At 36.2% G+C, this 23,949-nt stretch overlaps 1 protein-coding gene across 1 annotated transcript; it reads right to left on the reverse strand.

Moving 5' to 3' along the window:
- Positions 1-7,416: 7,416 nt before the first annotated feature.
- Positions 7,417-10,733, reverse strand: LOC147507499 (protein NRT1/ PTR FAMILY 1.2-like). The gene is made up of 4 exons (XM_086599053.1): positions 10,312-10,733; positions 9,883-10,094; positions 8,566-9,089; positions 7,417-8,367 (listed from the first exon to the last, which is right to left on the reverse strand). The coding sequence occupies exons 1-4, from the start codon at positions 10,421-10,423 to the stop codon at positions 7,539-7,541; spliced, it is 1,677 nt and encodes a 558-aa protein (XP_086455179.1). The 5' UTR covers positions 10,424-10,733; the 3' UTR covers positions 7,417-7,538.
- Positions 10,734-23,949: the final 13,216 nt, after the last annotated feature.

Consider the following 23,949-nt stretch of genomic DNA (forward strand, 5'->3'; position numbering starts at 1 on the left):
TTCCACCATGCTTTTGGAAGCAATAAGCATGTCATCCACATAAAGCAGGAGATAGATGAAGTAATTACCACGAAGCCTAAGAAAGTAAACACAACAGTCATACTTACTCCGGGTGTACTCATGTTGCATCATGAATGTGTCAAAGCGCTTGTACCATTGCCTTGGCGATTGCTTTAACCAATATAGTGACCGATTCAATTTGCACACATGATCTTCTTTCTTAGCAACAACAAAACCCTCAGGTTGTCTCATATAGATCTCTTCCTCCAAGTCCCCATGCAAGAAAGCAGTTTTAACATCAAGTTGCTCTAACTCCAAGTCGAAGTGAACAACTAAACTCAATAACACACGAATGGAAATATGTTTGACCACCGGGGAAAATACCTCATTGTAGTCGACCCCTTCCTTCTGTGAGAAACTCTTTGCTACCACTCTTGCCTTGCACCCAATACTGTCGGACTCAGGAAGGACCTCGTTCTTTCTGAACACTCATTTACTGCTGATAGTCATTTTGCCCTTTGGCAATAAAACTAGGTCCCATGTGTGATTTTTATCAAGAGACTCCATCTCTTCTTGCATAGCAACCAACCAATCTCTGTAATGAACATCTCTAACAGCTTCCTTGAAGCTATCTGGCTCATCATCTTCGATATTCAATGCATATGCCACTAAATCCACCTGACCATAGTGTTTCACCGGCTTCTCGTGTCCATACTTGTGCACTTCTTTAACTTGTCTCTTTAGCCTAGGGTCAGCCACTACAAGTTGCGGATACTCATGCTTAGGAGTGTAAAAAAAAACCGTTGACCCATCATCCGGTAGGGTACCCGGTCTTCACCCGCCACCCAAACCCGCACCGACCCGAAAATAGACCCGCCCCGCCCCGCCACCGTTTTTATACGGTCGGGCTATGGGTGTAGGTTCTATGTTCAAACCCGACCCGTCAAGCCGCCCAACCCGCACCGTGTCAAAAGCCGTTGACCCAATCCCGTTGACCCGCACAATTTCAAGACTCTAACTCTAATATTTTTGTATTTTGTTTATAATTTCTTTTAACTTTTGTAGAAATTTGAGAGATATAAATACAAACTTATGAGTTCAATATCAATTTCACATATTCAAGTTTGAACATTGGGAAAATATCGAAATTCAAAATTCAACTTTTGAATTTTGGAGAAGATAAATCATTCATCCTTGTATTCATTTTGAATTATTTTAGTTTATATTTTATTGTTTTGTACCATAGATCCTCACTCCCATCTTCATTTTATCATGCTATGGAAAATAATCAATTTACAAATGGTAAATCACGATAAATAAGTTTCAAATTTACAAATATGGTTTTGGATTCAAATTCAAGTTTTTTTATTTTTGTTTATTTTTATTGATTGATTCCATTTTTTCTCTATGCTGTGAATTGGAAATATATTACTTGTAGAATTAGAAAGTTTTTTTTTTAGTGAAATTGGGTTAAAATGATAATTTTCACCCGACCCAGATGACCCGCCCCGTAAGCTGGCCCAACGGGCTGGGTGATGGTACTAAGACATGACACTTCAACCCGCCCCGCCCCGCCCCGTCGGGGACCACTGGATTTGTATCCCCTAACCCCGCCCCGCCCCACCCCATCACTATTTGACCCGCGGTTGACCCACCCCGCCCCGTATTACACCCCTACTCATGCTCTTCTTTTTGTTGTTGTGTGGTTCCATGATTTGGTACCTCATCATGAACCAACCAGTCATCTGCTGCATCAGACAACTCAAGCTCAGTAGTTTGAACTTCTATAAACTCACCATTCTGCCCAACTTTTTCCGGCTTACTGAAAGATACACAAAAGTCTCATCAAAGGTAACATCTCTGCTACCAGGAACTTGTGGTCTTCTAGACACCACAATCTGTATCCCTTTACCCCATTTGCGAAGCCTAAGAATATGGCTTTTTTAGCTCTAGGATCTAGCTTGTTTTCCCTCACATGGTAGTCGTGCGATGATCGATCCAAACACTCACAAAATACTATAATCATTTGGGTTACGACCCACACCTCATAAAGGTGTCTTGCAATCTATATTTGGGAACGGTGACCTATCAGAGGGTAACACGCCATGGACAGCGCATCGCCTTGATACTCTTTGCCTGGATCGGCATTAGACAACAAATATCTTGCTATTTCAAGCAAGGTTCTATTTATCCTCTCTGCCATTCCATTCTGGCAGGTGCCCCGGTAAATTAAGGTGTTTGGCAATTCCCATACAAGACAAAACTCTTGGAAAGGCCCATAGGTATACTCAGTACCATTGCCAAACCGTAGTGTCTTAACCTTCCTATCTATGCGATTCTCAACCCTTGCCTTCCACTTCTTAAATGTCTCAAACACTTCATCTTTCATTTTCATCATATACACCCACACATAGCGAGTATGATCATCAATGAATGAGACATAATAGCGGTTACCTTCTTTTGAAGCCACTTTGGAGGGTCCCCAAACATTCATATGCACATAGTCAAGGATGCTGTTGTCGTGTGCTTGCTTGACTTGAACTTGACTTTGCACTGCTTCCCATAGACGCAATGCTCACAGAACCCCATACTTGGCTTCTTCAAGTCCTTCAAGAACCCTCGCTTGCACAACTCAGACAAACCCTTTTCATTCATATGCCCTAGTCACATATGCCACATCTTAGTGCATTCAGAATCATCACTACATGCAACCACTGCTACATCGCCTATCACCGTACTACCCATCAAAGTATACAAGGTTCCATGTCTTTGACCCTTCATAACAACTAAAGAGCCATTAACAATCTTTAGGACTCCACCTTCCCCCACAAACTTGTGGCCTTTGGAATCTAAGGTACCAAGAGAAATAAGGTTTTTCTTTAGCTTAAGAATATGTCTCATATCGGTTAAAGTCCTCACTACACTATCATGCATCTTGACCCGTATAGTTCCAATTCCTACCGTCTTACAAACAACGTCACTATCTATCAAAACAGAACCACCATCAATGCTCTCATAAGAAGTAAACCACTTTCTATTCGGGCACATATGGTAGGAACATCTGGAATCAAGAATCCACCTTTCGGCCATATAGTCTTGTGTAGACACATAAAGACTCAACTCGTCCCCTTCAGAACCTGAAGCATAACTTGCCTCAATTTTAGCCTTGCCTTTCTTCTTACCATCTCTATTGTTCTCTTTCTTTCGGTGAGGACAATTACTTGCGTAATGTCCCTTTTCCAATTGTAGCATTTCACATGTGTCAAAGGCTTCTTTGACTTGGACCTAGACTTCTCATTACTTGTAGAAGCTAATCTTAGCACTTTTCAGTGTTTTTTTTAGAAATTTACTTACTACGTGCTAAAACTCAATAATTCCTTACTCACTGTTTTTCTTTTAGAATGTCAATCTAGTTCGAGTAGGGATTTCGTTCCAACTTCTAAGACAAGAATCTAAATGATCACAACTGAAATCTACACCTTGGAGAACTAAGTGAGAAGGATTTGATAGATAGATTTTTTTTTACACAAGTTATCTAAATTTTGTAAGTTTGTTTTATAGTTAAATGAAAGAGAGAGAAAGATAGGGAAGGATTAATCCTACTCATGCAAGGCCTAGCTACAAGTCTTTTAGAAACAGGTCACTACCATCTCAAATCTCTAACATAATATACCTATCTTTAAACATATCATGCTAGCATGTGGAATTTAAATGATATTTCATCTCTGAAATATCATTCCAACTCCTAGTTCTAGTTTACAACAGTTGATCAGATATTTGTCAATCTCTGTCATTTTGGGACAGGATGAAAAATAGAACCTAATTCTTTTAAGTAGTGATTTTGGAATCCTAAATTTGTAGTCTGATCTTTACATGAGCATCATTAACCCTCCCCTTGGGAGAGTTTTAGCTCATGATCCTAGGATTTGATTAAAACTACAAGTAAGATAAGTAAAAAGAGATATAAAGAAGAAATGAATACAAAGCCTTACCTAAGGAAAACATAAGTTTTTATTCAAGAACTAGAAGGTGTAGTCCTCCATTAACAAGTTACAAGCTTTTTTTTCTTAAAACTAAAAACTAAAAACTAAAAGTAAAGACATGGAAGTAAATGAAAAGTAAAAGTCAAGGAAGTAAAAGCTAGTCAACTCCCAAAATCAGCCCCTCTTTACATAAGAGAGCCTTTTTTTCTTCTTCCACGTGAAACACTCTCCTCTCATTTATTTTTCACTTATCCACAACTAACTCCCATTTGACACCTTTCATTTTTTTAGATAATCATCACCTAAATCCAACCAACTCATTAACTTCATGCAATGTGTCAAATTTGCACCAATTATTTGCACCTTTGTCTTGACTTGCATGATGACTCATCAAATCTTATGGGCCCGCCTAGTAGGTCCACGTGCAGTGTCTAGTGGCAGTCCGGTCTTTTGGCATTGTTACAACTTCCCGCCTATTCGTAGAGTTCGTCGCACTGATCGTCGGAGCAGCTCACTCGTCGCATTCGGAGTCCTAGTTCAAGAGATATGAGCTTCGGAAGTTTGACGCTTCTGTGCACGTAATCTCGTTTCTGACTGGATTCTGTACTATTTGAGTCTTTGGGCTTTAGTCCGGATTTGTTGGGCTTCACATGGGCTTGATTGGAAGGCATGTGTATACTCCCTATTCCGTGCTTAAATGTTGGCTTTATCATAATTTTTACATTAGTTGTTCCAACCTGCAAAAAGCACAAATATGCGATTATTTCATGATTATTAAGCACAAAATTGACCGAAATGTTATGTCTCTATAGGTTTTTATAATACAGTTTTGGGTGCTTATCAAAAGCCTTTTCATGCGACCTTTCTCTTGTCACTAGCCCCTGACCTGCATCAATGCTATTCTCAGCCCTTGTCTTTTTTATCAAGTCATAAGAAAATAGCACACTTTGAACTTCATCAAGATCAACATCTTCTCTATTCATAAATATGGTCATTAGATGCTTATAGCTTTCAGGCAAAGAAAATATTAAACATGCCGCTTGATCCTCATCATCCATCTGCATATCAACATTCAAATAATCCGCTAGGCATCGACGGAACTCACTAACGTGCTCTTGCATCATTGAACCATCCACCGTCATGTATCGATAAAGACGCTTCTGAAGGTACATCTTGTTCGTCATGCTTTTGGTCATATACATAACTTCTAGCTTGAGGCAAATACCGGCAGCGGTATTTTCTCCCATTACACTATACATGACCTCATTAGCAAGATACAACCGGATTGATGAACAAGCCTATAGATCGAACTATTTCCAATCATCATCACTCATAGTCGCAGCCTTAGATTTAATCCCCTTTAAAGTCTTGTGCAAACTCTATTGGATGAGGATGTCCCTTATTTGGACTCTCTAAATCCCAAAGTTATTCTTCCCATTAAACTTCTCTACTTCAAACTTAGCATTTGACATCTTGGAAGCCATTTTTCAAATTACACACAATAACCCAAAAAATAATTTTACTTCAAATTTTTATCGAACACCTTGTCTACACAAATTTCGAGCACTATAGTTTTTTACAAAAAACTCAAAATCCTAGGTCGTAAACCTGGCTCCGATACCAATTGTTGTAAATAGGACAATGCGGAAACAACGTTATCCACAATAAATAAATCAATCCTACACAAAGATCGATCATTCTCTCTAGACAAGACTTCAACACCCTCCAAGCAATATCCCAACACTTCTCAATATCAAATAACAAGCATATAAAGTAAAACAATTAATGTAAAGGAGAACAAACCACAAGACAAAGATATATCATGGTTCGGCAATTTGCCTACGTCCACACTGCGAGTTCCAAGCTTTACTTGATGTTTAGAGTAACATATTACAAGATCTCTCAATTCACTCACAAAGAATGAACACTCAACTCACTAAGAATTGCTCTCTTCTAATCTCTCTCTTTTTTGGTTTTGGTTTGGTTAAGTTTATACAGAAAAAAACTTATATTTATACTGTTTCCAAAAAACTTCCAAAAATAGTCGAACTTTGCTTAAAATGATACGGTGGAGCGCGGGCGCGCCAAAAGTACTGGAAGTCGCCAAAGGCATGAGCGCATCGCGCGCCTTGTCCAGGCATACATAGAGCGCGGGCGCATCCTTAACACCATAGAGAGAAAAACTTCTTTTTCTCTACATAAACAAATATGAAAAATAAACAAGATTAAGTTAAAAATTATGACATGGTTTTACTGCACAAATAACTAAAAAAAAATCACACAATGTATTCATGGTTAAAAGAACTGGGTTTATACATTGGAAAAAAAATCTTATACAGAAATTGGCCTGGTCACCATACCTATGATGAAAGGCATGGTTAATAGGCCACCCTCAGGCCTAGAAGGCACTGGAATTGTGTCTCCTCCAACTCTATTCATGTTTTGAAACAATAACAATTGAAACTTCCACCACTGCTAATGAACTCTATAACTCTAGAATTATGAGTGCAGAATCTTCTACAGCTAGTATTACTGTATCTAGTGAAGTGTGGGGGAAACGTATAGCAACAACTTTTTGATGGTTTTTTATCAGTCCCCACCACGTAACACACATGTAGTCACACAGTCAGTTTTTATTTAATTCTTTTTTTGACATTCAGTTATTAGCTTCCTTGTGGAATAGTTTAATCAAACACGGATAAGAGAAGAGGAAGCTATTACTGCAGCCTTGGAGAACCTATATATAACTTGTAGAAGAACTACTCAAGAGGTAAAAAAGAAAAAAAAATCGGTGGAGAGAAAGTTGGATTCTTGAACTTTTGCCTTGGTTGCAATTGCTATTTGGTCAGTGTATTAGATGAAATTACTGGATTGAAGACGATCGACGATCAAAGAACAATTTCCGTTTGTATGAGCATGCATTGAATTTCTCTACTTCACAATTACAAAAGACACTTGGCCTCCTCAAGATAGACGCGTCTTGAGGTTACTCTGTGTTCGTGATTTGAACTTTCAGATTTTCAGCAGTAGATAGTTGAACCAATTCAAATGTGAGCAAACAAGTGTGGTGGTTTGGTGTAGTTTATGTTCAGTGACGTCCACGAGTACTTTGTTATCTTCTCATACTTTCACTTTTCATATGTAGTGCCATCACTAACTTATGATATAATTGTTCAATCTGATACTCTTCTAAGGAAACTGCCCCTAGCTAGTTAGAAAAGTAATGCAACTGCCAATGAAACAAGCTCATGACCTGATACATGCTAGTCTATGCTTGAGCGTACGTATCCCTATCAAGGTTGGAGCTCCAAGCTCGAACCAATCCACAATGACAGTCAAATACACAATGTTAAAACATCCCACGTACAAGCATGTAGGATCATCCAGCAAGAATGATGTCACAACACCAATTCCTTTGCATCTCAATACAAAATGTAAATGTGTATGTATTATAACATACTAATCAAGAACAAACAAAGACGGTGACTAATAATTCCTTGTCTGCAGATAGCGAAGTTATGTAACGACCAGCGGCTCATCAAAACAATTGTTAAATTAGACTTTGCCACCGAAAGCCCTACAACAAAGAAGAAAATACATGAAATTTGCAGCACACAAGATAGCAAGAAACCAGTAGAAATAATCATAGTGGCCATTGTTAGGGTCATTTGCCACCCAACTCTGCTTTCCACCCTGTTTACTAATCCCATCCACAGTATTTACCAGAAAACTTGCCAGCAACCCCGCAAACCCAGATCCAAGTGAATGAAGTGCCATTGCAAAACTAGACATATTCTTCGGAAGCCGAGAGTAATAAAACTCTATTTGTCCAATTGCGTTAAAAGCCTCAGCTAGACCACCCAGACACAACTGTGGTACTAACCAAAAAGCTGACATTTGGAATAAACTACCAGGAGGAGTATCAGCCGACCCTTCTTGGAACGATTTTCTTCGAACCATTTCTATCATTGCTGCTACTACCATTGCCACACTAGATAACACTAGTCCGATACCCATTCGCACTTGGTAGCTGAGTCCCCTTGGTTGGCCAGCAAATTTCGCTAGGAAAGGGACCACAGCTCGATCGTAGACTGCTATGCCTACAGTCAATGTGATGACAGTGAACACATAAATTGATGCTGCTGGGATTTCAAAGTTTGGAGTGAGGTGTCTATCCATGCCCTGTACTTGTCCTAACGCAAGTGAGTTTAGACTGACAGCCGCATACATTATAATCCCAGTAGACCAAATGGGGAGAATTCTAATAATAGACTTCAAGGCTTCTACTTGCTCAACAGTACATGAATTCCACGGTTTTGATGTGGAACCATCAGGATTTAAGTCATTCTCAGGATCCCGGATTATACAAGCTTTGTTCAAAAACCTGTGCAGTTCAAGTAAGTTAGTACCATGAATGTGGTACCAAAAGAAAGAATTGATGATTCTAACATCAGTGATTCTGGACCATTTGATGATCACAGACAGACATAGATGTATTTACATAGGGATCAAGTATATATAGTGCTTATATATAATGCTCAACAATAATAATAGGTAGTGGTAGTCATGGTAATGATCCTACCTCAAGTTTTCTGATGGTCTTCCAAGGTTGGATTCCTTGTGGAAGTGATACCGCCCATCTGGTGGATGAGCAAGGGACCTGTTTTTGAAGGAGACCACAATCACTTGGGCTAATGCGGTGAACAAACTTATACCAGCATCAACTTTAACATAAAGAGAAGAACCCACGAGGAATGACAAAACAGATAGGAACATCAGCACAGCAGGAACCCCAAACCCCCATTTCCATCCAAAACGATCTGGAATGTAAACTATGACAGTCATTGAAATTAAAATAGAAAATCCAATTGATGCATAGTACCAACTGAAGTAACTCTGTAAGATTCTCTTATAATTTGGACTGTCTTCTTTTCTTTTTAGTTGATCAGCTCCAAAGGCCATGGAGCATGGTCTAATGCCGCCACTTCCTATGGCCATCAGAACAAATGATGAATATAGAAGTGCCAACTGCCCTGAATTTGGGGATTCGCCTGTTTGTGGCTTTGCTGCTGGAATCATTGCTGTTAGCCATAGTAGAACTACTCCCTGCGAAGCAGAGATATAAAACTGGTTTAATAAATAAAAAGAAATTTTCTTTTTGTGCACTTAAAGATGATCGATCTCGACCAGATCATAGTATAATCCGGCTACCTATTGTTCGTGTTCTAAACAATTTTTAAACCTTGGAATTTTGTTATAATCAACTAGCTTTGTAAAGGCATTTTACAGTTTTAGATTTAACAAGTAGTCATGCACATTTTTAAGGCCAATTGAATCTAAAATGTTTGAACTCCGTAACATTACTTACTTCAGTGTATTGATGAATTAACCAAAAGTTAATATGCTAAGTGAAATCAAAATAATTGGAGTTCTGCACAACTATATTTCCGTCAATAACTCTACGTACTGTACAAAAAGGTTGTCAAGTACTCAAGACATATGTACTAAGTATATCCACGATTAACCACCAATCCATACAATTATTGGCATTCTGTCTGGCGAACCGGTTACATAATTATCTTTTTTTTTTTTCTAAAGGAAATGAATGTAATTAATTTGATTTCTTAAAATGGTGATTTCTTTCTTATTTGTTGCCAAATATCAATGAAAGCCATACAAACTAATGGCAATAAGTTTCCACCCAAACAAAAAAAAAAAAGTAAAGAAATTAGAAAAATGCTATTTTAATACAACAAACAATATTTTCATGATGCCACATTTCATATATGAAAGCTTGCTTCCAAGAAATTTCACGGCTCTCTCTACTTGAACAATTGGAACTAGTATTACATCCAAAATTAAACATTCTGCGAAATCAGAACAGAGCAAATTAACTTACAAGAAAGCTTGAGATTGAGCCCATTGCAATCACTTGAAACCTACCCAAGTATGAATCAGAGAGAAAAGCTCCAAAAATAGGCGAAAAATTTGCCATAGCTGACGACAATTGTAAAATACTTTGACCACTGGCATTACTCATGTGGTACCCTTCCGTCAAGTAGAAAAATATATTTGGCGCACTACTTGCCACCCTCTCAAGTGATTCATTAGCTACAAAAAAATAAAAATAAATAAATGAAGTAATAACAAAACTAAAAAGTATGATTTTTTTTGTGGTTTTTTCAAAAATATATTATGACATGTTTCCAGTTTACTACACGTACAATAATTTGAAAGAGTAATTTCAGATCATGGTTAACAAGAATTCGGTTTATTTGAAAACTAAACTAAATAAAATAATAATCTTATAAGATGTTGGTCACCATACCTATGATGAAAGGCATGGTTAATAGGCCACCCTTAGGCCTAGAAGGCACTGGTGTTTTGTCTTCCTGGTCTGAAGAAATCTTCATGTAATCTCCTCCTCCAACTCTATTCATGCAATTTTGCAATAAAAACAATTGAACCTTCCACCACTCTCTATATTCCAATAATTATCAAAGCAAAATCTTAACAGCTAGTATTACTGTATTTAGTATTACGTATAGCAACAACTTCTTGATGATTTTTAATCAGTCCCCACCTCGTAACAAACATGTAACCCCACAGTCAGTTGCCCTTTCTCCTTGAGGCCAAAATTTCAACCTCAGACCTCACACGGTTCATACTTTAATGTTGTATGCCTATCTTTTTCATACCTTCAGGCTTCAGCAATGGATGATTTCTTAAAAATGGGCTTTTAATAAGACAATCACGTATTCAAGAAAGGAATGTATACTCTGTGCAAAGGAATTATCATTAATTCTAAAAATATTAGGTATGTAATTCAATGCCCAATGATTATGGCAATTAATGACCATGGCTGGGCTAGTCTGAGGTGATTGAGCTGCCTAGGCCCCCAAGCTTCGGCTAAAATAGAGGTCAGCAACCCAGCACTCGACATCCGTATTGAACTCAGTTTCCGATTGGGTAAGCATACATAAGATGGAACATTTTTTTCTTACTCCAATTTACTTTTGTCAAGTGTGTAGTTATCCAAGACGTCGAAATATTTTTGTCGTGGATTTACTTAGAAATCTAGACCTACCTATGTAACTAATATAAAACTAGCCATTTGGCCCGGCCTATGGCCGGACTTGCTACATAGATAGCTAAACACTCAAAAACCTAAAATTCACTTGAATAAATAATATATTTATATTGATAGATCGGGGTGATGTGGCTTCTTGGGAGCATTCTCACCAAACTTGAGAATTATTGGTTTTTCAAAATCATCAAATACCTGATAAAAATGGAAATACTAATCATCGAACAAAAAAAACACATTTGTCCATTAACACAAATACCATAAATAGTTATTAATTGACTTAAATCCTGCTAGTTCGAAATTCCTACACAATATCATTTGAATCTTGTTTCAAACTACTAAGTAGTGTACCACTACTCATTTACTCTCATTAGTCATTACACACGCATGCAAAACATAACAGAAGCAAAGGACGTTAAATCAGAAGTTGAAGCTCCCCAAAACTCCAAATCAAGACATATACAATACCATTTCAACGAAACAAAATTTACTTACAAATATGTATTATGGCATCTCGATTATGTATAATGTCAACAATGGTAACAAATTATGTTTTGATAATGATAACAAATTATGTAACACATAGGAGAGACAGGAATATACACGTACGATATACTTCTTGATCTGATGATCCTCATCAAACTCGTAAGTCCAATCAGGAACATACAGTACGTGAGCATGTTGTGATCATGTAAATGGGAAAGGCGATAAACCCTCCAAGCCTGGAACATTGATAATAAGCCATTAAAGTTTTGCATTCTTACGATGAAGACTTCTTATATTTTATCTTTTTGCATCTTATATTGCTCACCATTGCCAACGATATGCACTAAAAATGGAGAAATGTCCTGATTTGGCATGTAGGGTCCGACCTTTGTAGTGAAAGTCTCTATTAGAGCGACAATCAAGTATACCAAAGCAATTCTCTGCAGGTAAAATAACGAATTCTTGAGAAATTATTTGAATCGGGCAATCGGCTAAGAAATTAGATAGCTCTTGTTATGATCAATTGGTGTAGAAAGGCCCAAGCCTAGTTACCAGTCTCTGGATCAAATCATGCATTTAGAATCGTAGGATGGAGTAGGATTGCTAACTCAACCCAAACTTGTGTCGTTGCATGTTATGGGTCTAGTACATCCCAAGTTGAAATTTACCCTTAGTTCCCTGGGCTTTCACAGTTTTGTTTTTCTAAAATATGAACCAAAAAAGGGTTAGCAAACCTGAAGAATGCCACACCAATGGATTTGCTTCATGTCAATTCCATAAGAGAGGTCGTCAGGAGCATGAGAGTAGCCACCTTCAATCATATAGAAAGTTGTGTTAGAAAAAAGCCAAAAAAGTTAACAATAAGAAATATTTCGTGCATAACTTTTATTTCTAAATTTCTTCCATAGATTACCTTGCAAAATAATTCCCCATAAGAGAAGTTTTATCAGATCATGTATAGTCTAATCAGAAAGAGTTTTCTGGATCACTCTATTCCAATTCTAGTTCATGGTGCAAAAGGGATGTTTGAAAAGCAAAACTCTGTCGGTTTCCTAAAGTTCCACATTTTACCCTTAAAATCTTAGCTATTACTACTGCGATTTTTCCTAACATTATTTCCCTTGATATAGGCAATATTATGATACTAATTTGTGTGACTACAAACAGGTCCATGATCTTTGGTCACCTGGTCCCAAATGGGCTGCCCAAGGTCGCCTTTGGAGACGTATTTGGAAAAGGTGGACTTCATGAAAACTTACTACAGATGCTGTTGACTCAAAATATTGTGTTGGATATGTATAGAGATTCAAGTACATCGCACTGTTTCACCATCTGTTTCGTCACCTTGATATACGGTTTGAAACTCCATATTTTTCCTTTTCTTGCATCAGTTGGGAAATGGTAAGTCACATTCTTCTTACAATTAAGAAAGCTAGTTTACCTTCACTAAAAAAAAGAAAAAAAAATAACAATGAAACAAATTATCAAAAATGCTTAACTGAACAGAGTAAAATTTACTGAAGGATCTTTTTCGGAATGACAACCCCACGGGACATTCTCTTGTGGACATATCGTCACCATTTTGAAATCATTACACGTGAATTAAAGCATGAAGTTAAGAGATTAGTGAATAGTTAGGCACTAAGAGAAACAAATTTCGAAGATAATCAACCCGGTCGGATCCCTTTCAAACTGATATCCTCCACTTTTTTATGTTTCTGAACAGGCAAGTTACAAATCAGAATTGATCCCGTTGAAAATAAATAGTTACCTAAGAATTGAGATACTTGGCAATATTCTCGAGTAGTCGATCTAGATGTCCTAGGTAATTTGTCACTACTGACATTAATTTGTCACTACTGACATTAACCTATATTGTTCATCACTCGCATGCTTGTAGCATATCATGATAATCAAGTCAAATAAAAACCAAACCTGGAAAGATGAAACTTAAACATTCATCGTTTCTCTATCGCAATTCAATTGAGAATGATTTTTAACTTATTTACTCTATTTATATACAGATTTGGCGGTATTCCCTCAAGTGGTCTGATAACGCTGAAAACAAATCCCATTTTTGTCAATGGTCCACATATGAAAATTACCGCCGATACAATCACAATTGGAGAAGTCTAAAACATAAGTATGAATATGAATCATCTCCGATCATGTATTCCTCGAGCAATCGAAAGAAAGTAACAACTACCAACTTAACATCAAGACTCGAAAACAAATAAATAAATGGCTACAATAGACACATGATTTGTAATCTGGTGAGATATCTTGAGGTTTTGGTGATCCTTAGTTCCTTACTATGATAAAACTCTTGACCGTGATACTTTCAACTCCCTTTTTCTCCTTCTCTTAAGACCGCTCTAGTCTCTACAAAGAACCCAAATTTTCATTTTTCACAGAGATTTCCTGCTAAGGTTCCTCAACAAAGAAGTTTACAACCAATTTATCAGTCAAATTCCAGCTAATAATCACTTCAATCTTTTTATCTCTTCTTCTTTAACGCATATGATTTGATTGTAACTGTTACATTGCTGAATATTTCAACTTGGGAATTATAGCATAAAACACTGTTGTCTTAATAATCACTTCAATCTTTTTATCTCTTCTTCTTTAACTCATATGATTTGATTGTAACTGTTGCATTGCCGAATATTTCAACCTGGGAATTATAGCATAAAACATTGTTGCCTTTCTGCGACAGATCAATATGTTAACAGAGATTGACATAAAGATGAAAAGGCTTTCCGAAACCATATGCAATCAGTTGGATGAAGTGATCGACGAATATCTGATGTGAGGGAAATGGATGAATTTTCAGAATTTAAAAATCAAAATCAAAATCTCTACACCACTCTAAAATTTCGGACAGACTTTTGGTCTTTCTGCAAATATAGTTATACTTGTACCAACAATTAAATGTTTTACAGCTCTCTTATAAAGGACTGCTCTGGAACATTCAAACCTTTGATCGCTTTCTACCGACATGTAACAATTTTCATATGAATGGTGTAAAATGTCCAAAATCCTTATCATAGATCTGTTAATATATATTGGTTTTGAAACCCGATTTATACAACATATCACGGTTCGACACACAATAACATCGAAACCAGATTGGAAACCCTTGTTTAATTAAAGGGATAAAACAATACGCCTTTTAGATGTAGATATCGTAAAACACTTCAATCATCCAATCTGTTAAGCCGCTACTCAATTCCAAACTCTCAGCAGCCCAACGATATATATCGGGTGTGATCTCCTTTGCCTTCATGATCCCAGTCGTGTGTCTTGGTGGGTTCCACATCTCTAATAAGCTTGCTACAAGATCTATTTGGTTATGAATATCATCAAACTCCTCTGCAAGAACAGCCGCCTTTTATCCCACCCATTTCCATGTCAAAGCTTTTCTTAGGCATTTCTAGACTCAAGCGATGACCCAATGACAATGAAGTATTGACGGTGAAGAGTAATCCTTCTTCGGGTTTTGCTCAAGTCTTTTTGGAACCAAGACTTTTAGAAGAAGATGTCTCGACATTACGATCAATCCAAGATTATGAGGATTTGTATTTCTATGTAGCAATCCAAGATTATGACGATTTGTCTTTCTACTATAACGGTACCTGAAATTCTCATACGTTGTCTGCAAAAAGAACAACTGGAACTTAATGTGCTTGAGGAAAAAATGTATGAGCAAGTTGTGACAATCATAAAGGAACAATACCTGGTTAGTGCAGATTAAGTAGATGTGGAAGATCGTGAGCCCACCCACAAACCAAGCAGCAACAAATGTGTACAATATGAGAGTTGCTTAAATAGGGGATTTCTTAAGAGCCTTCCAGAGGTTACAATAGTGTGCGTTCATTGTGCTCCTTATGTCCAACCAGCAGAAGGAAAAAATACATAAGCAAAACATAGTTGTTGAAGTCACAAACATGAAAAAAACCCGGTAATTCCTCTGCACGAATTGAACCAATTTAGTTGTAGCAATCACCAATGTTGTCCGATACGCATCCACGTATCCATGTAACTTATTATATGTGATTTACCTCTATTTTTCTTATTTCCCCATGTCAGACACTTCGTATCCGTGTCAAATGTGGACAGATGTATACGTGTCAATGTAACTTAGCATAATATCAATCATCCAACCCAATTACCAATAAATTAAACTTTAACATTCACGTCTTATAGACTGCAAAAATCCGCAATACTGTAAACTTGTAAAGGGTGTTGATCATATATAGCTTTCATCAACAACATCCTATGCCTTAATTAAAGCAATCATGACTATCACTTCTTGTTTTATGAGCCATATCAATTTGAATGATGAAGGAGCAACAATAGCCATTATGTGATAATTTATACAAAGTACAGGACCCTACTGAAAACATGATGCAAATTGGACTCATCTAAAGGATGTTTTATCCCCAATATCATTGCAGTCTGACTACACTACTAATAAAATCAAAGTCTTTGTATGGCTTCTCGCGCATATAGTATTATAACTATCTGTGAAGTACTCGTAACAAATTAAGAAACTAATTAAATGAGAGATAAACTATCGCCCGGAGGTTTTTTCGAGTCAAACACATTAGGCCATATAATCTCGACAAAGCATACATTTAATAGGTTTTGTAGAATATAGAATAGGTGCCTTAAGCAAGATTCATCGTTCTTCGCTCCACATGCGCATTGGACTATGAATGTTCTTAAAGATCATAACTTAAACAAGTTTAATGTGTACATAGTAATTAAAGTCAAGAGCTCCGTTTGAAGTTTACAAAGTCTAATGCAAATCAGCAAAGGTTTTGGGAAACAACTTGTATAGTGCAAGATAACTAACAAAGTTTAGAATTAGTGTGCTTTCACCTTCTTTTACCCCTTCACGCTTCGCAAGCATCATACTTATGCACCATGTCTTGAATCCCCGCAAAGACCACACTACCAACTCTAATGTCGTCTTGTACCTGTGTTACAATGTTTTTCGTGTTTAAGCTTTCTTCACAACATACATGAGCTAAAAATGAGAATAACCACCTAGCTAATTTAAAACGTTGTAGATGTTCAAGAATTGCAAAGATGAAAACATACCTAAGTTAGTGAGTTTCTTGGCCCGAGTTATGACTTTGTAAATCTTCGTGAACTCCGTGATGAATACAGCCGTTTTACCACGATCGATGTTACCATTTTTGTCGGTGAGAATGGAAGTTAGAGTCACACTCCTCAATCTTTGTCTAACTTAATCAATCAGATTAAAACTCGGTAAATCATATTTGTCCACCTTTAAACACCTCGATAAAGATAGAGAGAGCAAATACAACAAAGATGAGCATCGCAGAAGGTCTCCGGTTTCTAAACCATAACAATGTTGCCAATTCTAAAGGGAGTCTATGCTTTGGTGCAAATATGGTAATAAAATTGAAACTTTAAGAATTTTGATCCATACAACAAAACACACAACAAAAAATTCCTTTAGCTAGTATTACCACATTTAAAAACAATATCTTCACTATATTATAACAAACAAAACTGGAAGCCTGAAATTTTTATCGATGTCCCTGTCGGAAGCACTTCATTTACAAAAATCAATTGAGTTTCAAACCAAACAAGAACAGAGATCAAAGAGTAATCATGTGAATGACACAACCTACTATACCGAACTAAGATTTGTCATAGTGGCTCGATTAGAGCCAAGCCAATCCACTCAAAACTTTCACATCATGCATGCCACAAACATAAAAAGAATAAAAAATTATGCTAAGAGCAAGATGATAAAAAGAAGTATCCACAAGATATAAAATCAGTTGCAAGAAAACATAAGAACATGACAACGGAAATATACCTAAAGTTGAAAAGACTACGGATAAAAAGAGAATAAAAAAAAAATGCATGCATTTGAAAACTAAATAAAAAATAATCTCACCTGTTGGTCCGATTCGAAGGTTTGGTGAAACCGGATCGGGTTCGTAAGAATCTAAACTCTTTTCCGATACACATCTAATTCTCGCCGGAGAAGAATAATAGAGAAGTTTGATGAGAAGAGATAAGATTTAAGAATGGAGATAAGATTTAAGAACGAGGTTTTTATCTACTTATCTATTTTGGGTTTTTATGTATTTTGGGCTACGAACAATTGAAATTGTCAAAAAAAGACGTAGAATTCATTTTTTTAGATAAAATCTGATGTGTCAGTCCCAGAGAAAAAAGGGAGGCTGACGTGGGTCACTGGGAGCATTCTCAACTACTCAGTATTAATGGTCTTTGATAACTAATGTCCACTTATTATATATAAAAAAGTGGTTGTTAGAGCAAGTCCCATAAGTTCTATATGGCCTTTATAGCACTCCAAACACCAAAATTTCATTTCAATGGGACAGTTATAAAGGTTTTATATTTGCCTGGTGTAATGAACCCAGCCAAATTTGTGGTCTTGTCTAGCAGCTGCCATAATTATATTTCGGGAGTTAGATGGCACAATTTCTATCGTTTGTGTGACGGATGACAGAAATTGTGTCGTCTGCCTAAAAAAAATTCGACTTATATTTTCAACTAATGGACAAACGGCAAAAATTGTTCTGTCTGTATTCCTTTTGCACTTCAAAGTAAGAAACAACCATTGGAACGGTTTTTGTCTTTTTTGCCTTACAAATTTAACTCTCATGCTAAAAGGACCAAAAAAAACTGGCGTGACGCCCTTTAGCAACTCATTTTGGCAGCTCTCGATTGGACTTGCTCTTAGAGCAAGTTCCAATGGGGGTGTTATAGTATTGCCACATAGGATTTTTAGGTTTTTTAGTAGCTAGCCTAGTCAAATTTGGCATACCAAAACATGAAAAAGCCAGTCCAATGGGCTCTTGTTTTTTTTAGCATTTTGTGGAATTGGTGGACAGACGTCTGTCTCCCGAAACTTATTTTTAGTAGTTGCTAGACAGGACCACAAATTTAGTTAGGTTTATCACACTAGCCAAATTTAAGAGCCTTCTAGCAGTCCCATTAGAATGGTTTTTAGTGTTTTGGGTTGCTATATGGCTTTAGCACCCTATTGGACTTGCTCTTATAGGGTGAAGTGTAGACCCCCCAACTGTTTTTATTGCTGAAATGTAATACCTTACAAAGTCTCCTAAGAGATAATTAAAGGGAGTAACACAATAAACTTATAAATTCAACAATCATAAAGTCATACATACATGAGCTTACTCGCTACACATACCATAATAGGTCCTTAAGAAAGTAGTGATAAGAATGCTCTCTACTTCTTCTAATTTCCAGTCAAGATTTGCTTTACTATCTTAGGATGATCCTTCCTAAGATGACTTTGTGCTTTCTCATAGTCACAAAAAGAAACACTCACATATAAATGAGTCCTAGACCTTTATTTTAGACCTTCTTCATCAAGAAAACTCTATATGTAATCCTCAAGATTCCCCATCTTTTATATAGTGACTTTACTTTCTTCATCACTGTGTATAGCTGGTAGCTTGGTATTGCTATTAGAGCAAGTCCAATGGAGAGCAGCTAAAATGAGCCACGACAGTGTTTTTTTTGCCCTTTTAGCAGGAGAGTCAAATTTGACAGGTGCAAAACACAAAAACCATTCCAATAGTTGTTTTCTACTTTGAAGTGCTAAAATGAGTCGTCCATCCATTAGTTGCAAATATTAAGTTGAATTTTTTTTGGACAGACGACACACTTTCTTCCGTTCGACAAAATTTAACGCATAGACGACAATAATTGTGTCGTCCATCTCCCGAAACTTATTATGGCAGCTGTTAGACAAGGTCATAAATTTGGCTAGGCTTATCACACTAGCCAAATTTATAAGCCTTCTAGCAGCCCCATTGAAATGACTTTTTGGTGTTTGGGGGTGCTATATAGTTTTTAGCTGCTACCCCATTGAACTTGCTCTTATCCATACCAAATAAAGTGTTGGTAGTATAAGGGCATCTCCAATGGGGGTGTAAATTGTTTGAAGTGTAAATTTTACACTCTAAATGTCAAAAACATATTTTCAATGGGGGGGGTGTAAATCTCAGGTGATAAGCTAATAGTTAATAGAGGGGGTGGAAAATTTCCCATCCTGCTATGAGTTCATAAACATCTTGGGCATCATTTGAAATAACGTCCCAACTAAAAAGAAATTCGGACGTCACTTAAACTCACGTCTGTTTTTTTTTTTTTTTTTTTTTTAGAATTGTAATGTTTGCGACGGGCAAAGGCTGTCATTTATTGGTTGGGCCAGTTTTAGGTAAACCTCGGACTTTACTCAAAGTGACGTGCGTTTTATTTCTTTTTTAGTGAAACCACTTGCGACTTGTGACGGACTTTGACTGTCGTTTTTTCTCAGTTTTTAAAATTTTACAAACTCTTAAGCTTTGTTGCATTGGATACAATTTTGGGTGTGGAAACTATTAGTGTATAAAAGGGTCATAAAATCCTAGTGGCACTTATGTGGAGGTGTATATATATACTCTCTATTAGAGATGCCCTAATAAAGTTATATCTATGAGCGATGTGTAAAGACCTAGAATGAGCTATTGGCCATAGCTGGCCGGATTAACAAAACCAAGAAAAGATAGTTACTTAAACAGAGGGGTATAACAAGGGCATGGTGAACTGGTGAACCACAATCAAAATACAATTTGAATTTTGTGATTACCACTATTTTTATCTTGCCTTTAATTCAACATAATGTCACTTTTAGATTTTGGTTATCTTCGTTCTTCACGTAGAAGCTACAACCATTGTCACCAAATTTGGCGTTTTTTTCAAAAAAAATGCGTTTAAAACCCGAGATATTGGCAAGGCATCTTGTTCCAGTTTAAAACCCGGGTTTTTAAAAAAAAAACGTGTTTTAAATGTTTTAAACTTAAAAAACGTTTAAAACCCAAGATTTTGAAAATCTCTCGTTTTAAACTTTGTTAAAATTTATTTTTTATTTTTTTATTTTTTTTTAATAATCTAAAAAAACGAGTTTTAAACTTAAAAAACGTTTAAAACCCGAGATGAAAATCTCCCGTTTTAAACTTTGTTAAAATTTATTATTATTTTTTTTAATAATCTAAAAGAAAACGCGAGAAGGGGCTTTAAAGTTTAACTTTTTGAAGAGTGAGCATTAGATTGATTTATTGAGACAATTCTATTTTGTTTTGGACTATTACTAATTGAAAATTTTAAAGTTATTAACTTATTTATAGTACTTGATTATGCCATTATGATTGGTAATTAGTAGTTTTGGTATTCAATCTAAAACTTCTAATATTTGGATGAATAATGATAATTTGATACTTTCATATATTTGAATTTTTTTTTATTTGTATTATTATTATTTTTATTTTCCGTGCCTTTTTTTTTTCCACTCTTATAACAATTAACAAATCAAATTCCTTATCTATCATATTATTTATCATCGGTTTTTACCGTTTCTTTTACGTATTATACCATTTTACATATTATACGTTTTAAACCCGTTTTATTGTTTTAAAACCGTTTTTTATGCTCCACATTTTTTTACACTTTTTTTCCGAGACGTTCGTTTAAAACACGAACTAATTTTTTTTTCAAGTACACCGTTTTAAACCCATATCGTAATTAGTGAAAATAGCTACAATAATAAGAGAAAAATGTGAAAATAGCTACAATAATAAGAGAAAAAGTAGAACTCAGTCTTTGCATTCCGCTTGGCCCAAAAGGCTAGGGCTAAAAATGGAGGCGAGGCCCATTCTCTTTTGATTCATTTTGTTCGACAATAATACTAGAAACTGAAATTAGATTCATCTCTTTCGGTCTTTTGCCATATTTATGCACTTAAAATTCTCGACAAATGTTACACAAAATGTCCCTGTAGCTGTTTCATGTTCTTGCCTTCCTAAATGCCTAAATCAGGTTGTAGTTTGGAATTTGCTCAACCCATTCACCAGAGGGGGGGACCAGTCAATCCCCATCATGTTTAGCAGGATCTTCTTTTACAATTTTTCCCATGGAACATTGTAGCATTGTTAGAACTTAGAAGTTAGAACCAAATATGGGCTCATGACCGCAGTGCCCCACACATATTCACACGATTCTGATCATAGAACAACATATTGATAAGCTCATGTTCAACTCAGTCCACAATTTTGAAAAGCACATTTTTGCAAGACTAGCGTCTCATGTCGTTTATTTGATTGGAACAGACATTATAAAAAAAATAAATTAACAAGGTCCTAAAGAATAACTGTAGGGGTATTACAGGCAGCAAAAACATAGAGTTTATGCAGCAAAGCGAATTCCCAATTTCATTCTTGCACAAATTCATATTTAGGCAAATATGTCACCAAAACAATAAAGTTGAAATCACACAAAGCCTCAGTATATGTGCACAAAATAAAAATAAAAGAAAATGTAACGTTTATTGTTTGGTTGGGGAGAAAGCCCGCGAGGCCATCAACGCCACCCCTTAAAATTAAGGGAAAGCTCTGACCGCGGGCAGTCTTCATCGCAGCCTTATAGCACTCTCGGGCAGGCAACGGGTCAAACCCAAAACGGAACAAAAATGAGGTGAGAGAATTGCTACCAGCCTTAGAAAAGGGGCAACAGATTCGGACAACTCTGCAAACGTTTTGAAGGAAAGAGACGGTGACTCTGCTAGAGAGGCCATTGCTGCTCAGATAAGATCAAGTAGTGTTTTGTTTCGACTTAGGGTTTGGTGTTGCTTTTATAATGGGTTTGATAAGATCACGTGAATTAAGGCATGTTGTGAAATTGGTCCATTTCCAGCCCAATAGCCCATAAATTGACACGGACTACTTGAATTTTTTTGTTAAAATCATTCATCTACTTCGATATTTGATTAGTTTACACAATCTTATAATTAAGCGCTAAAGAATGGATAGATATATTCGTAAAGTACATTGGGCCTTTGAAAAATGGCTAATCAAGGTTAACTTTGGTCTTGGCTAGTTCGACACTTCGACCCAGCTGCCTAACTACGTAATAAGTCAAGAAAAGTTAGTGTTCACAAGTTAGTTCCTATTACATTGGAAATTAAGACACCTTGAGGGCATCTCGGATAGAGAGTGTAAAAGCGTAATGTGTGAAATTTACATCCCCAATTTGAAAAACACATTTCCAATAGAGGTGTAAACCGTATACAATAGCTATTAGTTGGTATAATTTGGTGGAAATTCCTCTCATGTTTGGGCATTTCTAATGGAAGGTGTAATTTTACACTCCCACATAGGTGCCACTAGGATTTTACACACCCCCACTTCATTATGAATTTCTGATATATTCAAGCAAAATATATACACCGTATTTTAGCAGGACTTTTACTGTTTTCGGAACCAGTATAAACATAAGTTTTTTTTTCCTAAAAACTTAACCGAACCAAAACCAATAAAGAAAAAGATTGTAAGAGATAAATTTTTAGTGAGTTGTGTGTTCATTCTTTGTGAGTGAATTGAGAGATCTTGTAATTTGTTACTTTGGACATTTAGTAAAGGTTAGAACATTGCCGAACCACGTTATATCCGTGTCTTGTGGTTAGTTCTATTTTACATTATTATTTATTTACTTTATATGTTTGTTATTTGTTAATGAAAAGCGTTGGGATAGTACTTGGAGGGTGTTGAAGTCTTGTCTAGAGAGAATGATCAATCCTTGTGTAGGGTTAATCTATTTGTAGTGAATAGCATTGTTTCCGCTATAAGTTATTCACAACAATATGGTTTGTCAAGTTGGGTTTATTGACATAATGAACTTGGGTGTTCTTAATTTTTAATTTGTGTTTCATAGCATGCTTATGATAGAAAGAATATTTCTATTATATTACCTATTGATGATGATTGCATGGCAAAATTAATTCCCACATTATGAAAGTACATTCATTATTTAGCTGTATGTTTATTTCACTGTGATTATGAATTTTTTGGTCAAAGTCATCCATGATTCGGTATTCACAAATTAAATTTGGAGCTGGCAAAGTAGCCCAATGTTATAAAATTGTGATTATCTCATTGTGTTATTGTTATTGCTATTATATTGTATTAATGCTATTTATGGCAATGAATAGCGATCCATTAGAATTATCATGGTGATTTTCGTTTCACGAATTGATATTTGCAAACATTATCGTTCGGTAGTCACCAAAGTGACCCAATATCAAAAAGTTGTAAGCATCATTTATTCATATTATTGTTAATGACATTATTGTAGCCCATAGATGTCTGTGTTTAGAAAGTTTGTGTGCATTTAGCATCACGTTGTTGTCTCTGTAAATATCATATTGAGTCCTTTACCCATTTGTTATGGACGTGCACTTTCTCTCAAAAGCTTTGGAAGTGAATTACGTTATCTTGTAACTGCTCCACCCCTCTCCTAGACTTCAATTCAACGATGAAT

Source organism: Coptis chinensis, chromosome 3 (genome assembly GCF_015680905.1).
Source record: "Coptis chinensis isolate HL-2020 chromosome 3, ASM1568090v1, whole genome shotgun sequence".
NCBI classification, from domain to species: domain Eukaryota; kingdom Viridiplantae; phylum Streptophyta; class Magnoliopsida; order Ranunculales; family Ranunculaceae; genus Coptis; species Coptis chinensis.

Excerpts from the sequence above, each read along its gene's own strand:
- LOC147507499 (XM_086599053.1), bottom strand. The coding sequence starts at position 10,423 with ATGAATAGAGTTGGAGGAGGAGATTACATGAAGATTTCTTCAGACCAG. Across the intron at positions 10,095-10,311 it reads AACCATGCCTTTCATCATAG|CTAATGAATCACTTGAGAGG; the intron begins GTATGGTGACCA and ends ATTTTTTTGTAG. Across the intron at positions 8,368-8,565 it reads AGACCATCAGAAAACTTGAG|GTTTTTGAACAAAGCTTGTA; the intron begins GTAGGATCATTA and ends TGAACTGCACAG.